The 19,197-nt window shown below is 40.2% G+C and overlaps 1 protein-coding gene across 2 annotated transcripts in view; it reads right to left on the reverse strand.

The window, feature by feature from the left end:
* Window positions 1–855: 855 nt before the first annotated feature.
* The window catches only part of GLRA3 (glycine receptor alpha 3), an 82,001-nt gene continuing 63,659 nt past the window's right edge, over window positions 856–19,197 (reverse strand). Inside the window, exons 7-10 of one of the 2 annotated variants that reach the window (XM_081926127.1) lie at window positions 17,783–17,997; window positions 14,631–14,777; window positions 8,991–9,110; window positions 856–2,269 (exon numbers count right to left, since the gene is read on the reverse strand). In XM_081926127.1, the coding sequence (XP_081782253.1) occupies window positions 1,988–2,269; window positions 8,991–9,110; window positions 14,631–14,777; window positions 17,783–17,997 (764 nt within the window). In that variant the 3' untranslated portion in view covers window positions 856–1,987. The remainder of the gene's footprint in view (window positions 2,270–8,990; window positions 9,111–14,630; window positions 14,778–17,782; window positions 17,998–19,197) is intronic. The other variant, XM_081926126.1, reaches the window with a different exon arrangement.

Consider the following 19,197-nt stretch of genomic DNA (forward strand, 5'->3'; position numbering starts at 1 on the left):
CACAGTCCTCACAGACTGGCCACACCACCTCAAGTTTTGCATTGGGAATCATTTGTTTGAAAGTACTTGCTCAAGAAAATATCTCCTGACACCAATATAAAACTATGTTAGAGATGTTTTTGACACAGGGCACAATTTGCATATGGTTTCCACCCACCCATACTTAAATTGATCTATTTAAATCAAATTTGCTTTTCTTTTTTCTTTTTTTCTTTTTAAAGTCATCTTAGTAAATATTTCTATAACAGACACATTACGGAAATAGTCTTGTATCACATTTGTTCTTATTTAAAAATCAAAGTAGAACTTCAGCTTTGATTTTCTTTTTCCTTCAAAGCAGCATGTTTTCTCTCCCCTCTCTGGTGTTCAACAATAAACTCTTGTGGTTTTTCTGTTGGCACACTTTCAGAACATATATCATTCCACTGCATTAGATATGCTGTAGAGCAAATATATTCTGTCTTTGCTGATGAGAACTGTCTGAAGAAACAAAAAACAGCTTCTAGGTGCAAAGTTCTATTCTATATTTTCTTTTAAGCCTATAACATAATATATAATTATTGAGAGAATTAATTTAAAGGACTGTGCAATTCTAGAAAAAGGAAATAAATTTCCTTAATTTAAATATCAAGATGAAACACCACACCAGGAGGTGTGCTAGATTTTACTTCCACCATTCACCCTGGGGCCCTGCAAACTACGCCCAATCAGGGTTTCCCAACTACGCAGAGCAGATATTGGGAAATGTGGGTGGGTGGAATTGGGAGGGAAGGGAACAAGAGCAATTCCTATTTGTTCAAGTGACAGTCAGTTGCACAAGTAGAATGCCATAGTTGGCTATCCGGTATCTTCATAGGAAGGTTTTCGTTCCCCCCAATTTTGTTCTAGCACTTCTTTTGACGTTGTTCAGCACATATGTATGTAAAGTCAGTTAAAATAAATGGGAGCTACATATGATTTTCATCATGTTTACCTGGAAGTAAGTTGAACTGATTTCAATGACACTAACTTCCTAGTGTATATTATGTGTATATTACAGAATCAAATATGCACCACTGTCCCATAATTTCAATAGCTTTAAGCATATTTAACCTTCATGGAACAAAATCCTCTCCCTCTCCAGGGCCCTGGAGGTGACAATACTCATTTGAGTGACTCAGAATATCTGACCTCACATCCTATCATGTAGAATCTATGTTACATTTTAGAGTAAATACCAGAAGCAAGTGATCTGTTTACTCAACAGAAGGTCTAGCCTGCTGAGTCATACTCTCTGTACTGGTAAAGGATGTGATTAGACAGTTTCCTGCCTTGAATGCACAGAGAAATTTCGCCAAGGCATACTTTTTCTTTTTATAAAACGGCCAGCAATCAACAAACTGCTTATTTCAGTGCAGAACTGAAGCCTCACCAGAAACACCAGCAGCATTTCACAGAGTAAGTGGTTTGTGGATTGTGTCATTATGAAGTATTTTATATGAGATTTCTCTCTTTAATGTGCAGCCTAATATATGCTCGGTGTTTATTGTAAAAGACGTTGGCAGTGTCTTTAAATTGAGAAAATGTGCTTTGTCACTTAAAGGGAAACTTCTTTTTAAACCCCCCCCCCACCCATGGCAAATCTTGACTTATAAAGTTTAAAGGAAACTTTAAAGTGGAATAGCATTTCTGTTAATATGGCACTTTGCTGCAAGAAACGTCAGAAAATACTATACCATTATGGAACAGCATCTATAAACACATTGGCAGTAGAGTTTTAATTTAGAATGTTGTGGTTTTTCTTTGCAAAAGCTGGCTACTTTTAGCTAATAAGAAGTTGAATTGCTGTTGCAGCAGATACTGTAGCTTCTTCGGATTCCACTCTTCTATCCTTTTGTGACTTTGCATAGCAAGTCAAATGTGATTTTTTGCCCTCCACGCCCTTTATGAGCCAATCGGTATTTGTACCATAGTAATAGAGAACCAGAACCGTTAAGCACTGGAAACCTTAATCTTGTTTTTGGTGAATGTCCTCGTGCCGAACGATTTTGTAGATGACCCAGTAAAAAATGTTGAATATCAGAAAGGCTAGTGGGAAACAGGCTCGGGAGATGGTGTCAATTTTCTTGGCCCGATCAATGAATACCTTCCTCATGTCTTCAGGGCTTTTTGGTGCAGGTTGAACTGGATTGTTTGGTGCTTTTGGAACCACTCCATCTTTTGCTTGTATACATGGTGGCCCCATTCCATAGCCTGTAAAACTGAACCGATTTTCTCTTGAATCTTCATCCTGTAAAAATGAACAAACAGGAAAAGTCTTCACCTGGAAATTCTAACAACTGACATCTTTGAGACCTTTTATATCATTATTCAAAAAAATATTAAAACTATCGCTCTACAGTGGTACCTCGAGTTACATATGCTTCAGGTTACATACGCTTCAGGTTACAGACTCCACTAACCCAGAAATAGTGCTTCAGGTTAAGAATTTTGCTTCAGGATGAGAAAAGAAATTGTGCTCCGGCGGTGCAGCAGCAGCAGGAGGAGGCCCCATTAGCTAAAGTGGTGCTTCAAGTTAAAAACAGTTTCAGGTTAAGTACGGACCTCCGGAACGAATTAAGTACTTAACCTGAGGTACCACTGTATATCCTCCCCGCCCACAATATAATCAGCTGCTGCAAATGCAGAAATACCAGTAGCCCAACTACTGATGTGTTGGCTGCAATTTGATTTCTATTTGAGTCGCAATTCAATAATTCTAAAGTACTTGTTGGTTATTCCATCTATGAAGCATGTATCCTGGTTCCATCAACTCCTTCAAGCTTCTTGCATTGAATGAAATTGTCTGAATGGAGATTGTAAGCATGGCCAGTTGAACATCTTTTCTGCGATCTGGTGAATTAACATTCATCTGGACACACTAACAGTAACCCCTTCTGACCTTCCTGTCCAACGTGGGAAGACAATTGCAAGGGTTGTGGAGCAGTATGCTCTCCTTTCTGTATTCACTAAAACAATTAAATCTGCATATCTGCATAGGGCTTTTGACATCTGCCCATGTGAGAAATTTTAAAATCCAATATCTGTTCCTGCCTGTCACTGAGTATTATGTTTCTTAGGATGTTATCTTACATCTGCCTATAGATGGTCTTGTTAGCTGTAGCCAGTGATATTTTTCTAGAAAAAGAAGTGCCAGAATTCACCACAAACACCTCCCTTGTTCTGTTAAAGAAGGCAGTGGCACACACCTGAGAAGTGCCAGAACTGAGTTCTGGCAAGTTTCAGCTGGGAAAAAAAAATCCCTGGCTGTAGCTGGGTAGATTGTAGCTTTCAGTTGCTTGCTGCAGTGGAGGACAGTATATAATAATCACACCTCTCATAATAACTATGTTAACTTGTGATCCTGCTCTAGAACTGGGCTGTTACCAGGATACATGCAATAATAGTTAATGGCCTAGATGACCATTACAAGTGTGTACAGTGGTACCTCGGGTTACGAGCTTAATTTGTTCCGGAGCTCCGTTCTTAACTTGAAACCGTTCTTAACCTGAGGCGCGCTTTTGCTAATGGGGCCTCCTGCTGCCACTGCACGATTTCCGTTCTCATCCTGGGGCAAAGTTTGTATCCCGAGGTACTATTTATGGATTAGCGGAGTTTGTAATCCGATGTGTTTGTAACCCGAGGTACCACTATACTTGGTTCAGATGGATAACGAATTTTGGATTGAATCAGGAAGATTCAGAGATATTTGGGGATCTTCCAAGGCAAAGTGGGTCTCCTTTGAACTGAGCCGCTCCTGAAGCATCAAATAGACTCAGATTGTTGGTCTCTTTGAAATTTCAAGTGTCTAATGCAAAGATCTTTTTTTGCATGTCAGGAAGGGGACTTTAGTTTTCTTTCTGACAGATCTACCTTCCAAAGAGGGAATAACTTTTCTGCATTAGGAGTGATGAAAAAGAAGGAACTGACTGTTCTCAACTGAGCATAAATTTTCCTACAAAACCCAAAAACTGCTTTTATTGATGACAAGTCCTTATCCCCTGCACCAATTAATTCCCCTGAAACGTTACCAGCTACTGATCTGCAGGCATTTCTACAACATTTGCTATTTTCATACAAACTCTGCCCAAACCACAGGAAGGTAAGTAAATCCTTTTCTTCATTTAGTTCTCCAACTCCCCCAAGTGGTTTCAAAGGAACCCAACACAAAAAAAGTTGCACCTTTGCTTTTGAAATCTAGCATTTTTGAAAACCTAGAAGCACCTCTTTGACATATACTGCTTTTATACCAACTGTCTAAGAATCAACAAAAGTTGGTGAGGGTTATTGGACAACAAAACACAACAAGCAAGCACTTTCTGGGCTACCTTTTGAGTGCTGGCTGAAAACTTTTCTATTCCACCAGGACTATACAGGGGATTAAGAATGCACACTTTCACAATGGTTAATTGGTTAATGTCTGTTTTTAACTTGTATGGTTTTTTTAACTTGTCTGTTTTTTATTGTATGGTTTTATGTTTTATTGTTCTAAAACACATTGATATAGTTTGTCAGATGTAGTGGTATATAAATATTTTAATAATAATAATAAAAATTACCTGGGAAAGGAAAAAAAACCCTTTAAAACTGTAAAGGCTGTCTTGGTAGAAACTTCCTTGTACCTATCCTCCTTACATTTGATTGTACTCCTCCCGAGAGAAAGGGAAATGCCAGCTTGCCAATGGAGTGGAAACAATTCTATCAGAAGCCCCCCCAGTTGACTGCTGGAAGGCTCCACTGGCTAGAATCACTGGTGGAGGAACGGGGGTGCAGAGGGAGTGGAACACCCTGGCACCACTATTCCAGTAGGGTGCCATCGCAGCTGGGGGCCCCCCGGACGCATGCCACGCGCTAGGTGCCACACCCCCACAGGTGGCGCGTCACACCCCCAGAACGCATGTCATGTCCCCGCAGGCGGCGTGCCACATCCCCAGGATGTGCGCCACGCCCCAGGGCACCATCATGCCCCGGCTGCTCTCTGCCCCCAGTAGCGGAGCATCATGCAGCTTCGCCACTGGCTGGAAGGCTTTGCTGGCAAGACCTCCCAAGAACAGGATGTGAACATAGCTAGGTATCAGTGTGTGTGAGAGAGGGGAAAGTTTCTGAATCATCTTGTTCTGTGTTTTCTTCCTCCCCTTTTGAGCGAGGGACAGCTTGCATGCAGCGGAGCAACTGTTGGCAGACTGGGGGTGGGCCTCAAAACCAGAAGATTCCTGACTTTAGTACTGCTCAGTACTGGACAGCTTCCAGGTTAACGTTGCCAAGATAATGTCACGTGAAGATTTTTGCCATGGCATTTTAGTATGTTGAATATTCCATTTCAAGCCACTCCCTCGTGTGGTGAGATGTGGTGCTTTGCCCTCCAAGGGAACATTTGTTTAAGAAGAAAACCCTGTGCTCAGTGTGTTAAATGCTAGTTTCCTTAATGTGAGACCATATTCACACAAAATGAGATTTAAAGAGTTACCTGTTGGTAACTTTTTCACATTAAAAGGTGATGTGTGATTATGCCAAATGTTGGGCAAAGGTTGTAATTAAAATTATTACATCATTAATTGATTTTAAAGGGTCTTAAAAACAAAAGAAGTCAATACACAAATATTTTATCAAGAAATACAGATGCATTATTTCCATAGAATACCTTCTAAAGGAAACATGACACAGAGTTCCATGACAAGGGATTATTGTTTCTAGGGGACTTCTGCGCTCCTAACTTTCTCTAGACTATGCACTTAGTCTGCAGCTGAGCTTGATTAAAAATATTCAGTGCGAAATAGTGAAATCAGTGCAACAATAAAGAGGAAATTGCTTTCAAAGCCTGCAGGTGTATCCAGAAGAACTCACAAACAGGATGAACTGAAAACATTAACTGGTATCCAAAGAGAGCTCTTTTTAACAAGAAAGTCTACATTGGCTTTCCTGCAGGTATGGCTGCCTCCCCACCCCTGATAAACAAAAATAAATGAAGATTGAACACAACAAGGAAATAAATAAGCCGTGGATTGCTAACAAATGAAGAATAACAAAGATACAAAATGAAAATAGGACATGAATGGTATGACATGATTCAAAATAATAAAAAAATCTTGTTTTTGCTTCAAATACTGTGAAATATAACTTCTTCATTATAGTTAATTCTAGGCAGTTATATATAAAGCTTGATATAAATGGTCAGCAAATGTCAGGCATGTAGATTCTACTAATATGGAACCCATTTTAAACCCCTAGCAATGTATTATATCATCTTTGTTGTTGTATGCTGATGACGCAGCCATCATCTCGCGTTCCAGGCCGGGCTTGAATTATCTGTTGAGGAAATTTTCTGATTACTGTTCTGGAAATGGTTTATCCATTAATTATGAAAAATCTAAAATCTTAGTCTTCGAAAGAAGATTCTCCCAGTCTAAATGGGTGCTGGATGGCCATAACCTCGAACAGGTAAAATACTTCAGCTACCTAGGGCTCACATTCCATCATACAAGATCTTGGAAGCACCATTGGCAAACCTCCCTTCAAAAGGCGGAGATTACAAAGCTAGCCATACATAAATTCTTCTTCACAAAGGGCGGCAAATATGTTCCAGCAGCCTTAAGGGTTTTCAACGCAAAGCCCGTTTCCCAACTGCTGTATGCAGCAAATGTCTGGCATAATGGGGACCTGCCAAAGCTAGATGGCTTTCAGGCAAAATTTATACGATCTCTGCTGCAGGTACCTAACTGCGTCCCCAACTCCATACTTCTGTTGGAAGCTGGTGAATGCCCAATTTCAGCTAGAGCATGGTGGGCTGCCCTAAGACATTGGCTCAGGATTTCAGTGTTTAATCTAGGGAAGGGTCTGTACCAACATATCACCAATGAGGAATTTGTCAGCAAATGGCAGAAAATCATGGCTAAAAAAGCCACCTCTATTGGTCTGTCTCCCCCCCAACTGTATTACCTGGGCTATGAAGGCGCCCAAAAGGCTTTAAAGCAAAGATTATGGGACAATGCACACAGTGACTTGCGATCTCGGTCACACGCAGTCTGTAGTCCACTGGCAGCAGGAGTTCAATATGGGTATGTCTTTGAGTTAACACCTTACATCAAAAACCTGACAGTACCTAACTATCGAAGCCTTTTCACCAAGGCCAGACTGAATGTCTTCCCCTCTGCAGTGCTGGATGGTAGGTTGAGAGGAGTTCCCTACCAGGACAGACTTTGCTCGTGTGCTCAAGACATCGAGTCCATAAATCATATTTTGTTACATTGTGCGAAGTATGAGCAGGCCAGGGCTGAACTGATACTACCCTTGCTGGTGCCTTTCCCGGGAAAGTCAGAGGCTCACTATGTCAGGTTCCTACTGGAAGACCGGACAAAAGCTAGAACTTTGGCAGTGGCAAAGTTTTTAATCGGTGGTTGAAAGAACAAATGAGCCCTATATTCCAAACAAAGTGCTTGATTAACCTGGAGGTAGGCTGTATGAACTCTGTATTGATTTGTAATGTTTTGTTGGTCTCTGGACCGTAATAAAGATTGTTTGTTATATCATCTTATCATTTTATCCTGTCTCTGTATCCTGCTTCATTCAACGGAATGAAGTCACATTCAATATTATTTTCCCCATAATATTCATAATTCAACATTCTCTTATTGCCTGCAAATAATGCAATTGCAATCCATTTAGTATTACTAACATTGTGCTGCCACAGTATGGTCACACCTGTCTGCCATTTTTAGTGACATAGAGATGCATTGAACTACCAGATTCTTTTCTAGAAACGTTTTGGGGAAATTTAATCCCACCCAAATTATATTTTGGATTTGTAGTGGCATCTGGTAAAATGACAGAATGATTTCTAAATGTCTGTCAAATGGCTGCTAGACCTTGCCACACATATGTGGTGGCCATGTGGGCCAACAACACTCTCAGCCTATACACATTGATGGAGCTGCCCACAATCAGTTGTAGCAGACTGAGAATATTCTGAAGCTAGTATTACCTTTGTAACACACACACACGCACACACACACACACACACACACAGTCTCTCATGTGAACTGGGCCTTTCTCAGATAAAAATAATAATCTGATTAATTTTTATAGCAAGAGGACCTAGTTAAACATACCACTTAGAAACAAATATTCAGTTCATCACCTCTCTACACCATGTCTTTTTGAATTATTGTGATATTAAAGATTGCACCTGATTTCTGCTGCACTGTCTCCTGTTCTCCTTGACTGACCAAAACTATAAGATCTCACATACCACAGATGTACTTTATATCAGGCCCCTTAAGCTTACCCTGGTGTAGGGCCCTCATGAAGTACCCAGTTGAGTGTATTTAAGATTACGGAATGCACCTGACACTCAGTTACGAGGTTGAATCATTGAAGCTTCCAGAACCTATCCCACCATCTCCAGTAGCTTTTGAGAAATGCATATGCTTCTTTACAAAGACACAGTAGGAGTGAAGCAGACAATATTAGATCATTTCACAGTGGTCATGTGCGAAGCATATTCATGCTCCTTTCAAAGAAATGGTGAGAGGTTGCTTCTTCTGGACCATGGGCACAAGGGGCACCCTATTACTGACTTTTTTGCTTATCTACTGAAGGTCTCTCAGATCCTGGCAATGCTTTAACATTGCATCAGAATAGGAAACCTTAATTGTTTCTTAATATGTATATTGTTTTTGCAGAAGTATTTAGGTGTACCATATTTAGATGTATTAATTTCTAAACCGTGTTTTGAGGAGAAAGAAAATCAGATGTGAATTCTATGTTACGAAATCCAAATTAACCACCACAAATTTTATTTCCATGATGAAGGGAGACAGAACCTCTCTAGTAACAATATGTATCATCACACAGAAGTAGTAATGGAAGTTCACAGAGTCCACATGGAAAGACATTAGTTCAGACAAATGGACTGGGCCTTTGTTAATGACTGGGTAGCATGTTAGGACAAATGGGACATCTTCTACATAGTTTACCCTTAAATTTATATTGTAGATTTGAGGCAAAGTCCCGTCTATGAATTCTGTACTTCTCAAGCCATTGCTACGCCGCAATGATTCATTGATTTCATTTCCATCAAGCACTCCCTCATAAAACTTTCATCAAAATGGAAGGCAGACCACAAAGACAACAAAAGAAAATAAAAGGGAAAAAAGGAAATGATTATTAGTGGAAAAAACATAATCAACCTAGTCTACAAGTAGTATGGCATTTAGAACTTGGGTTAAAAAGTTGAAGAAAAGTTGAAAAGTAAATAAAAACTAGTAAAATGTAGCCTTAGATGTAACACTATATTTTCTTCAACACAAGCACAAAATTAGTATGCATGCTTGCTTCTTTTAAAGTGGAAATGCCAACAAGCAAAGCAATATCCATATGTATCAGTTATTTATGATACACCTCCAACTTACTCTCTGCAACCCCTGTAAGTGCTTTTTAAAGGGCAAAATGGGTGTGAATTTTAGATGTATTCATCCTAAATATCTTTAGATCCAGTTCATGAATTTAGTGATACTGATTCATGCGAAGGCAAAACCCCAACTTACACAGATGACTGCAGAATCTTCAAAATATAAGTATACAATTTCCCAACGTCTCTTCCAAAAGTTTCCAGCTGCAATCACTATTTTTTTAATCAGCTGCTGTATGTTTTCCATGCTTGCATTATTGATACCCCTCATAGATGTGATGTTCTCTCTTCTCAAAAATATTTCAGAAGGTACAGCTCCCCATCATTATGTGAGGAGCCCACTTTCTGCAATGCCCATGTGGCATGATGGGAGGGAGACCCACTTCCTCCCCCTCAGAACCTTCCTTGAGGTCCAGGCCGGTCCTGCTCATAGAAGCCAATTGGAAGTCCAGAGGGTGGAGCTGGGCAAGCAGATGTGAGGGATAACCTGTTTCCACAGGCCTGTTCCTAGATTATAAATTTGGGTATGTGTCATGTTTCCTACCCACCTTCTTTCAGATAATGGGCATCGTTGCCATGGGCTTTGGTTCATCACTGGTTAATAGGCCTAGAAGGAATGTTACTTGCAGCTGCAATTGGCCAAGAAGCTATGAGGTTGTTTTTTGTTTTTGTTTTTAAATGTTTATTGTCATAATTTTTATGAATCCCAACCAAATAACATATTGAAAGGGGGACCCACCTCATAAGGGGTCTTGGGAGTGTCTCACTACAGCATCAGAATATGCTTGAGGGGCTGAGCTGCCCCACATGCAGGCTTCTGCGGGATCTATGGTTTGCCCACCATGTGGACTAGGGGAAACATAGGACAGCAGATGTTGTCTGCTTGTTTTGTCAGGATACTTGCCTATACTATGTCAAAAGTTGTGGCAAGTTCCAATCCACATCAGTTGTCCTGTGCATGTGCCGTGCCTGAAGAACATGCAATAAAGTGTGAGGGCCACAATCTCTCTCTTTGCTGTAATAATGTTTTCAGCAGGTAGTACGGAAACCTGTCCATGAATTTACTTAAGTCTGTAGTATTAGCTTCTGAGTATTCTAGACAGAGCAGCTGAAGTCAATTTGCAACTGCAGCTCAACCCTGGAACTATCTGGTGCAGATTTCAAGGTTAAGCATCAATTGACTTTTCAATATCTAATATTCAGTGCTCATCCAAAAATATCTGATCTTTGACATGTGATATTTTATATGCATCAGTATGCAGTGTTCGACACATTGTCTGTCAGCACTGCTGGTTTACCATATTTCCCCACATATTATTTCTCAATGAGCAATATTTGATACTTGGAATTTGATGGCACTTGATATGCCTATAGCATGAATAATCTCCAGACAAGTGGTCAGGATTTTAGTTTAAAAAACAAAAGAATAAGAAGATAATTGTTGGCATTTGTGGGCTGGTGGGTCCCCCCCCCCCCCGCCGCCGCCCTTAAGGCCTAATTTCTCATGTGGGCATTTTTTCAACTAGAAGCTCTCCAAAGCTGGTGTTGTTTTGGGAAAAGGTCAAACCACTTGTTTTCTCCCTCAGTTATATAGCTCACTAGGAAAAATAAGTAACACCAGAAGCATGTTTGAATGACATAAATTGACGCGATACATGGAGTGATTCCATTAAATGAATGCTTGATGAGAATAATAATAAAAAAGGGAAACCCAAATGGAATCTCACAAAATATTTACGTATCAGTGTTTGACTGATCACAACTTTGCTCCAAGAACTAAAAGGAGGAACTGTGGTGAATTTGACACTGGAAGGGTTAAAAGGGGAAAAAAGAGTATTTTCTACATCTTGTCCTAGAACAGAGACTGCTCCAGCACTATAGCTCTGATCATTTCACTTTTTCAGTCAACTACAGTTTGTTGACCTGAATATTCTACCAGAAACCACTAACCAGAAGACTATTTTAGCACTAATTCATGCAGTCTCAAAAAGTTGTGTGTGTGTGATGAGAGACTGTGCTCCTATGCATTTCCCATTGCATATAGATTGTAAGGAAGGCGGGACATACACATCTACAGCCATATAAACACAGGTTTGACTGCAAAAAGAATCCTTCCCCAAAGTGGAAGAATTATGGAAATCAAATGTACCTCTGTGCAAATATACATGCATATATGATGCATACAGCATTTGCAGTCTACAGATTATATGGACAGAGCATTATTCAGCAAAGCAAAGCAGGGGGATTTAGCTAACAATGGTTCTCCAATCAGGAAGGAATGTAACAATTAAATGTCAATAATCATCTCACCAAGGGACAACCCATCAATCATTGATTCTCAATTCTTGAATGCTGAAGTCAGATTTCAAAATCATTAACAGGTTTCTAGCTCATTGGCCTGATAGTGTATAAAATAGCTATCCATATGTGAGAAACTCTGAGTGGATGGCATATGATTATTGAACGGCAGCTTCATTATTCTGACCACACTTCTCATACAGTATTTAATATTGCCATGTCAGAAATGGAATACAGTGGTACCTTGGTTCTCAAACATAATCCGTTCTGGGAGTCTGTTTGACTCCCAAAACTGTTCAAAAACCAAGGCACAGCTACCGATTGGCTGCAGGAGCTTCCTGTACTTAAGCGGAAACCGTGTTGGACGTTCGGCTTCCAAAAAACGTTCACAAACCAGAGGAGTTACTTCCAGGTTTGCGACATTCGGGAGCCAATATTTTTGGCAACTAAGCCATTTGAGAACCAAGGTACGACTGTACTGTGTTAAGCAGCACATTTCTTTGATCAATTTACACAGCATGCTTCTAATGTTCATGAAAGGAAATAAATGTAGAACGCAACAGATACCTTATGGTTGTATCCAACTAAGTCATATTCATAGTAGACCCCACGAAATCAATGGACTTAAATGAATTAATACCAAAAAAATTCAATGGATTGACACTGAGTAAGCCTTAGTTGGATAGAGCCCTATGGAAAAAAAATATTTCTTGATCTCTGCTCATCTCCTGGTTAGATAAAATCCAACTGGCCAAGTTTTTTTCTTTTTAACCTGACTGCAGATTTAAAAGAAAAAGAAAATTAAAAGTTCTAAACTAGAAAACTAGTGACTGTTTAACCACTGTCAGATGGATAAAAAATTAGAAACTAAGCTGTATAATTATCTGAGATCAAAAGGAAAAGCAAAGCAGGATATTGCAGGTTGTTAATGAAATCCAATTACATGTTCTAATTTTCCAATGAGAAAATCCATTCCTCTTACAAACTGAAATGGAACCAACTATTTGCCCGTGTTCACTAAAATTCATTTTTGTTCCATAGGGGCTTCAGCATGATACAGATTCTCACTTCTGCAGATTCTATCACATTATAATCTGGATGATTGGAGCTCATCTGCTAGCAATGTTAAATACTTCTAAGTTCTAGGTCACCTCCAACTGCGTAAGCCTATAAAACATCTGTGCATATGTGTATGCATTTAAATTTGTGCTACATTCGGTACCAAGAAAAATATTGGAGTAAACTCATTGTCCCATGAATACCAGTCATTTTACACTATGATAAAACATTTTAAGATTTGTCAAGACTCAGTGTTGTGTGACTGAATTTTATTCCTGCTGTTATCTGGGAAGAAAGATGAATGTCAGCTTTGAAACAGGAGGACTTTACAGCCCAGCCCTCAATGAGAGTTACATTAGTCACCACCCATAAGGAGCTGTTGGGTTATGAGATCACATTGGCATTCTTCTTGTCCTTGGATACTCATTTGCATCTATTTTTATTGGTGCAAAAAAGAAATGAAAATGTATTACAACTTATAAAATGGTTGATGTCTATTAAGTTGTGTGTGGGGTGAGTGTTAACGTCTTGCATTGTTTTGTTCCACTTACAACATCTAGAGTGCTTTACTTTGAGCATGCCACCAGCCTGGTGCTCACAGGTGTCATGGCACCCACAAAGTCTTCTAGTAGTGCTACACACTGAGTTTCCCTTCCTTCCTTCCTTCCTTCCTTCCTTCCTTCCTTCCTTCCTTCCTTCCTTCCTTCCTTCCTTCCTTCCTTCCTTCCTTCCTTCCTTCCTTCCACACTTCTAGTTCTCCCAGAGATGAAGTTATGGGAAGGCACCTTCTAAGCAATTTATGTGAAATGAGAGTAGTATGGTTACCTTACATTTTCCCTTCGGTACTGAGGAATGCTCCCTGTTGTTGTTAGACAGGAACAGCACCAATTTGTGTATGAACGCCATAATCAGGACCAGCAGGACACAGCTGACTTCCCATGGTAAGCATAGAGTTGTTAGGGTGGTTGTCTCTCTAATTTTGTGTTATGCCATGCTCTTTGTGGCAGACATTTTGTTTTATGACATTCCCCCTCCACGGCAGCCTTTTTGTGACAGGCACCCCCAGCAAATTCAATATGTGTCCACTACTAAAAACACGATTGGAGACCCCTGATGTAGAGAATGTGATATGGATTTGTGGTGGCCTTCTGCATCCATACATTATTTCCTGCTGCAGTTTCCAGCCCCTTCTTGTTCTCCAGAGGATCAGTCATGGGTGTCCTTCCTTCTTACGAAGCAACTATGTCCTCAGGGTCCTTGCACCCCTGCTCAGATTCCTAACCCCTTGGCTATTTTGTGGGCTCATCTTCAACTTGCTGCACAACCCATTTTAAAAAGGTCATGATAAAAATATAAACCCATACTGACTCTGTGAGTGTGGGATCGAACTGCTAAATACATGCAACGTCTAATTCCCTCTCTTGCCACTCCCCAATACAAAAGTACCAAAAACAAGTCTTATATAAGTAAGTAGATTAAACAAATGTGAATACATCTATGAAGGTCTTCCACTGAACCATAGTAGGAAATTATTTTAACACATTTCAAACCATCAGTTTCCATCGTGAAGGGGCAATCTGCTAGTATTCTCAGAGGATGAAATTAAACTCTGTGCAGCAAGCTTCCATGAGGCTCTTGTCCCACTTAAATCCCTTTTTAATCCTTTCTCTGAAGGTTTCAGCGGGATTTGTGAATTACACAGGCCTTGTGCTGACCTTAGGCAGACAGAATGTTATCCTGTGTTAACATGTTACTTGTACAGCCACTCCTAAGACACTGTACCATTGTTACAAAGCAGACAGCCCTTTCTGCTGCCTGTATTTCTTTAACCTATGGCTGTCATATTTACCTTGTTCTTCTTCCTCTTTCGGTGGAATCTCAAAAGTTCTTTATGCTGCCTTGACACAAAGTTTACAGCTGCATATTCCAGAAGTGCCGAGAATACAAAAAGCAGGCATACAGCCATCCAGATGTCAATAGCCTTGACGTACGAGACCTATAGATAGCACAGAGTATAAGACTGCTGGTATTAGAAACACAGATGGGAAGTGCAGTGTCTCCTAATGTCAAGGAAAGAGAAATGTGTTTCCCCAAGCCCAGAGAGAAAGCTAGTTTTACGGGGGAAAGGGCAAAGACCAAATCTATATTTCCCATAAAAGTAACATTTCCTGAACACTTCACACTAAAAGCACTATCCTAAGATTTCCTGTGCCATTACATATAAATATAAAGGGTGAAACCTACCAGCTCTTGCGCTAACACAGCATTGCAAATCATTCTTCTTTCTTCTTTGGCAATCATTCGTAGCTGAGTAAGATTGTCTTCCATAAATGCGGTTTTAACAGTGAGTCTGTAAGTGACTATGGAGGACAATTCTGGAGCCACACGTCCTTCCACAGTGGGGACATTGGTTTCTGGGCAGGAGTTGAACATGGTGTGGATTTGCCAAGCGTGCCTTTCTCTTAGCACATTTCCCCCTAGTGTCCTGAGTTCGAATGTCTTCAAAGCCCATGACACCTTTGGTAAAGGCTGTTTTCCAATTGGAGAACTTGCAGGCCAGTGTTTCCCAATTGTTGGTATGGAAGGAACAAAACCTCAGCACAAATGCTCACAATCTCACCCACTGAATATTTTTGAATCTAACAAAAATGTCTTATTATTCTAGATAGGACTATGTCTTTGAGCTCCACGTGTCCCCACATGGTCATATGGTTCCCATTCCCAGCTTAGATGGGTAGAGTTCCACAAATTAACTTATTTTAGGATTTAAGCTGGTGGTAAGATTCAATGATGCCAGCTGCTTTTGGAATGGACCTGCTCATTTAACAGCACTTGCCCTTCTCTTTCCGCTGCACCCACTATCCTTGAAATCTACATTGTGGGGTTGGGGAACCCACTGTGGAAGATTGGGGGGGCAGGGTTGCAGGAAGGACAAGGGGAGAGTCCTATTGCATCCATTTCCACAACATTGACACATACTAAAATCAAGAGCAGATGAGCTCAGATCAGGCATTTAGCTTTTTAAAGTTGTTTGCCTGAATAGGAAAGTGAAAATTATCTGTATTTTTTCCCTAAGATCATGCTCTTTACAAGCAGTATTTTTTTTTAAAAAAGAAATATTTCTTAAGTGCTAGTGAGAAATAGATCAGTTCTCTTTAGATATTTAATCAGATTTGATGAAAACATTCACTGTAAGCCAAAAAGGAGCTGATTCACTTTGTTAAAGCATCTATAACTTTTTTTTGGGGGGGGGCATATGCTTTAACCAGTGGCGTAGCGTGGGGGGTGCAGGGGGGGGCCGGCCACACCGGGCGCAACATCTGGGGGTTAGGGTTAGGGGGCGCAAATCCATGGGTTAGGGGGCACAAATTACTTGCCTTGCCCCAGGTGCTGACAACCCACGCTACGCCACTGGCTTTAACTACAAAATAGTGCATTCCAGCTATTCAAAACAGTCAGAACTTTAGCTTTGCATCAAAAAAGCTTTGGAGCTAGAAAGAAATATTTTAACTTGTCTCTTATGAATAGATGGGATGTAGTATATATCTAGAAGCATTGGGAACCATTTAAAGAAGCAGCAAATATTCCACTTTTAGGTGCTGAACACAGTATTTTAGCCCAGTTCCTCACCACATCCATTATGACAAAAGAAATTAAGCTACACAGTCAAGTGGACTATTTCTTTTCTTCAGAGACATCGGCCAACTCTTTCTCAGAACTGAACATCTAGTAGTAAAAGTTTCAAACAGTACAACACTTCAGAGCACTTTTTCGTTTCAGTTATATTGATGTACTGTTCCGTTGAAGTCAGCATCAGGGTTTCTTCAAAGTGAAAGGAAACGGAATTTGACCTTGAAACAGTAAATCAAATAACAGAGATCTCACACTAGTGATGCTTTATGTCTGCCATCACCTTGTGAACTACAGGGAATTGTAAGACCTGTATGTACAAATCAGGGTGTTGTAACTGCCAAAAATGTGTTCAGGAGAAAAATAAATAAAGCTACTACTTACAACTATATTCACTATTTTATGGCAATGGGTATCAAGTGGCTATTGCACCAGAGAGTTGCAATACTACTTCTGAACAGCAGGTTTTGTAATCATAGATTTATTATCATACCAAGCTTAGTCATTCAAGTGCAGCTATATAGAGATTTACACATATAATTGAAATAAAGGCTGAAGTGCACTACACAAATGGTTTAGCTTTAATCCCCAAAACTTGCCCCTCTTAAAAGATCTTTCAAGGTTTATGAAGCTACACTAGCCACCCCATCCAGATTCTGCTGAAAACACACTTTCTCTTCAATTATAATGTTTGCAAGTATCAATAGCATGAGATACCCCATGATTTGTGAATCCACCCACACTGGATTCTTGGTGGTATCTGGAGAAAGGCCAAAACTTACAAGATGATGGGCTAAGGCAACAATGAGCATTTACAAAGATTATGACCAGGAACAGGTATTGTTTGTCTCAGGGAAGCTATTCTTGGCAGCATGGCAACTACAGCTTCAGCTCTAGCCCTCAGCTTGGATCTCAGCAAATCTCTGGACAGTTCCACATGTGTGGGTCTAATATAACTGCCTGTCTTAAGTACTTTCGCTTCCAAAAGTAGTTGTCACAAGAAAGCACCGTTAACTGATCCTAAGAGGTTCTGAGGGAAGGTGGCACAAAAGGAAGTAGATCAATATAAAACAAACGGCCTACTGCGCAGTAAGGAATATCTCCAATAAGAATCTACATTTCCACCACCAGCAGAGAATTTGACATTGCTGAAAATGATTAAAGCAATTAAAGGTTAATTTACAAGATGAAAATGTCCTTTGCTACTGCAGTTCTTCCATAAACTGTGCTATACTGTAGATATATTGCCAACAGCACGTGTTTTAAGACTAGGAGGGCTAACACACGATATATGAAAAAAATAATAGCCCCATGTTCAAGGAGGAGCAAAACACACAGAGAGTGTTATATAAAGTCCAAGAGCTTGCATACCTTTGGCAGGGAAGCCCGTGACCCTGAACTCTGTGTTGTCATGGTGAGAACTGTTGTTATTCCTAAAGCCACTCTTGCTGGCGCTGCATCCATATTGATCCAAAATGACACCCAGGAAAGTATAACAATGAGGAGGCTGGGTATGTACATTTGAATGAGATAATAGCCCATCTGCCTTTCAAGGTGGAATCGAACTTCAATGCATGTAAACTTGCCTAGTTACAACAGAGACAAATTGTTAGCGGAATTAGCTGTGGTTTTTTTATCAGCGGTAAGAAATGCAGCAATACAGCAATTTTTTAAAATAGCTTTCTCTTTATAACAATTGATGAAGGTGACTAATCCAGGGGTTGGCAACCTAAGGCCCATGGGCCTCCATGTCGGAAATAGCGTTTGAGCATGCGTGCATCCGTGCGCACTCCAGGCCACCGCAGTGTCTGCAGGACCAGGAACTTGCCCAAGCTGTAAAAACTTTGCCGACCCCTGCACTAATCTATAAATTTTTCCAGGCTTTTCTTGCTCTTTTCCATTTCTATTTAGGGGGGGGGAATACATTCATATGATTCACAGTATACTTAAATCATGTTACATGCCAGAGACAAACAGCGGGTAGCCTTTCATGTCATGATTGTGAACTTCTAGAACAGGTGATACTGTTCTAGAGAGAACAGTTATGAAGAGAATGCTGGACTAGGTAGACTTTTCATCTAATCAAGAAAGGAGTTTCTTAAGACTACTGGAGAACACAGGCTTTGGGTTATTCAATCATTTGTAACATTACTCTGACTTTTCACAATAACACTGCACAGTCACAACACAACTTTGAAGGCCACTTTAACAGCCATGGCTTCCCCCAAAGACTCCTGAGAACTGTAGCTTGTTAACAGTGCTGAGAGTTGTTAAGAGACAACCCACAGAGCTACAGTTCCCAGTACCATTAAGAAACTACAGTTCCCAATAGTCTTTGAGGGAAACCATGACTGTTAAAGTGATGTAAGAGTACTTGAATTGTGTGGTGAGGCTATGACCTAAGTCAATTGGAGTGCTTCTCGTGCAAATAGGTGTTTTAACCCACAATATTACAAATGTCTTCATCATAACCTGCTTCTGCATTAAGGAATCCAGTTTGAGCTTTGTGTAAGGCCTGATGAAAACTGGAACATTAATTTGGGAAGACAGGGAGTATAAAGAGCAAAAATTAAATTCATGAGAAATGTAAGAGAGAGAGAGAGAGAGAGAGAGAGAGAGAAGCAAGCAAAATACAATTTGATGTGTGTGAGGAAAGAAGTCATGCTGTTTTCTTGGGAAACTGCTTACTTAAATCATTGTTAATAATTCTCCATTTTCCCCTCTGATCATTTTATTTAATCAAGGAACTCTTATTACAGGGATTGGCATATGGTTTGTTCCACAGG

The sequence above is a fragment of the Podarcis melisellensis genome (assembly GCF_964234715.1).
Source record: "Podarcis melisellensis genome assembly, chromosome: 9".
In the NCBI taxonomy this organism is placed as follows: domain Eukaryota; kingdom Metazoa; phylum Chordata; class Lepidosauria; order Squamata; family Lacertidae; genus Podarcis; species Podarcis melisellensis.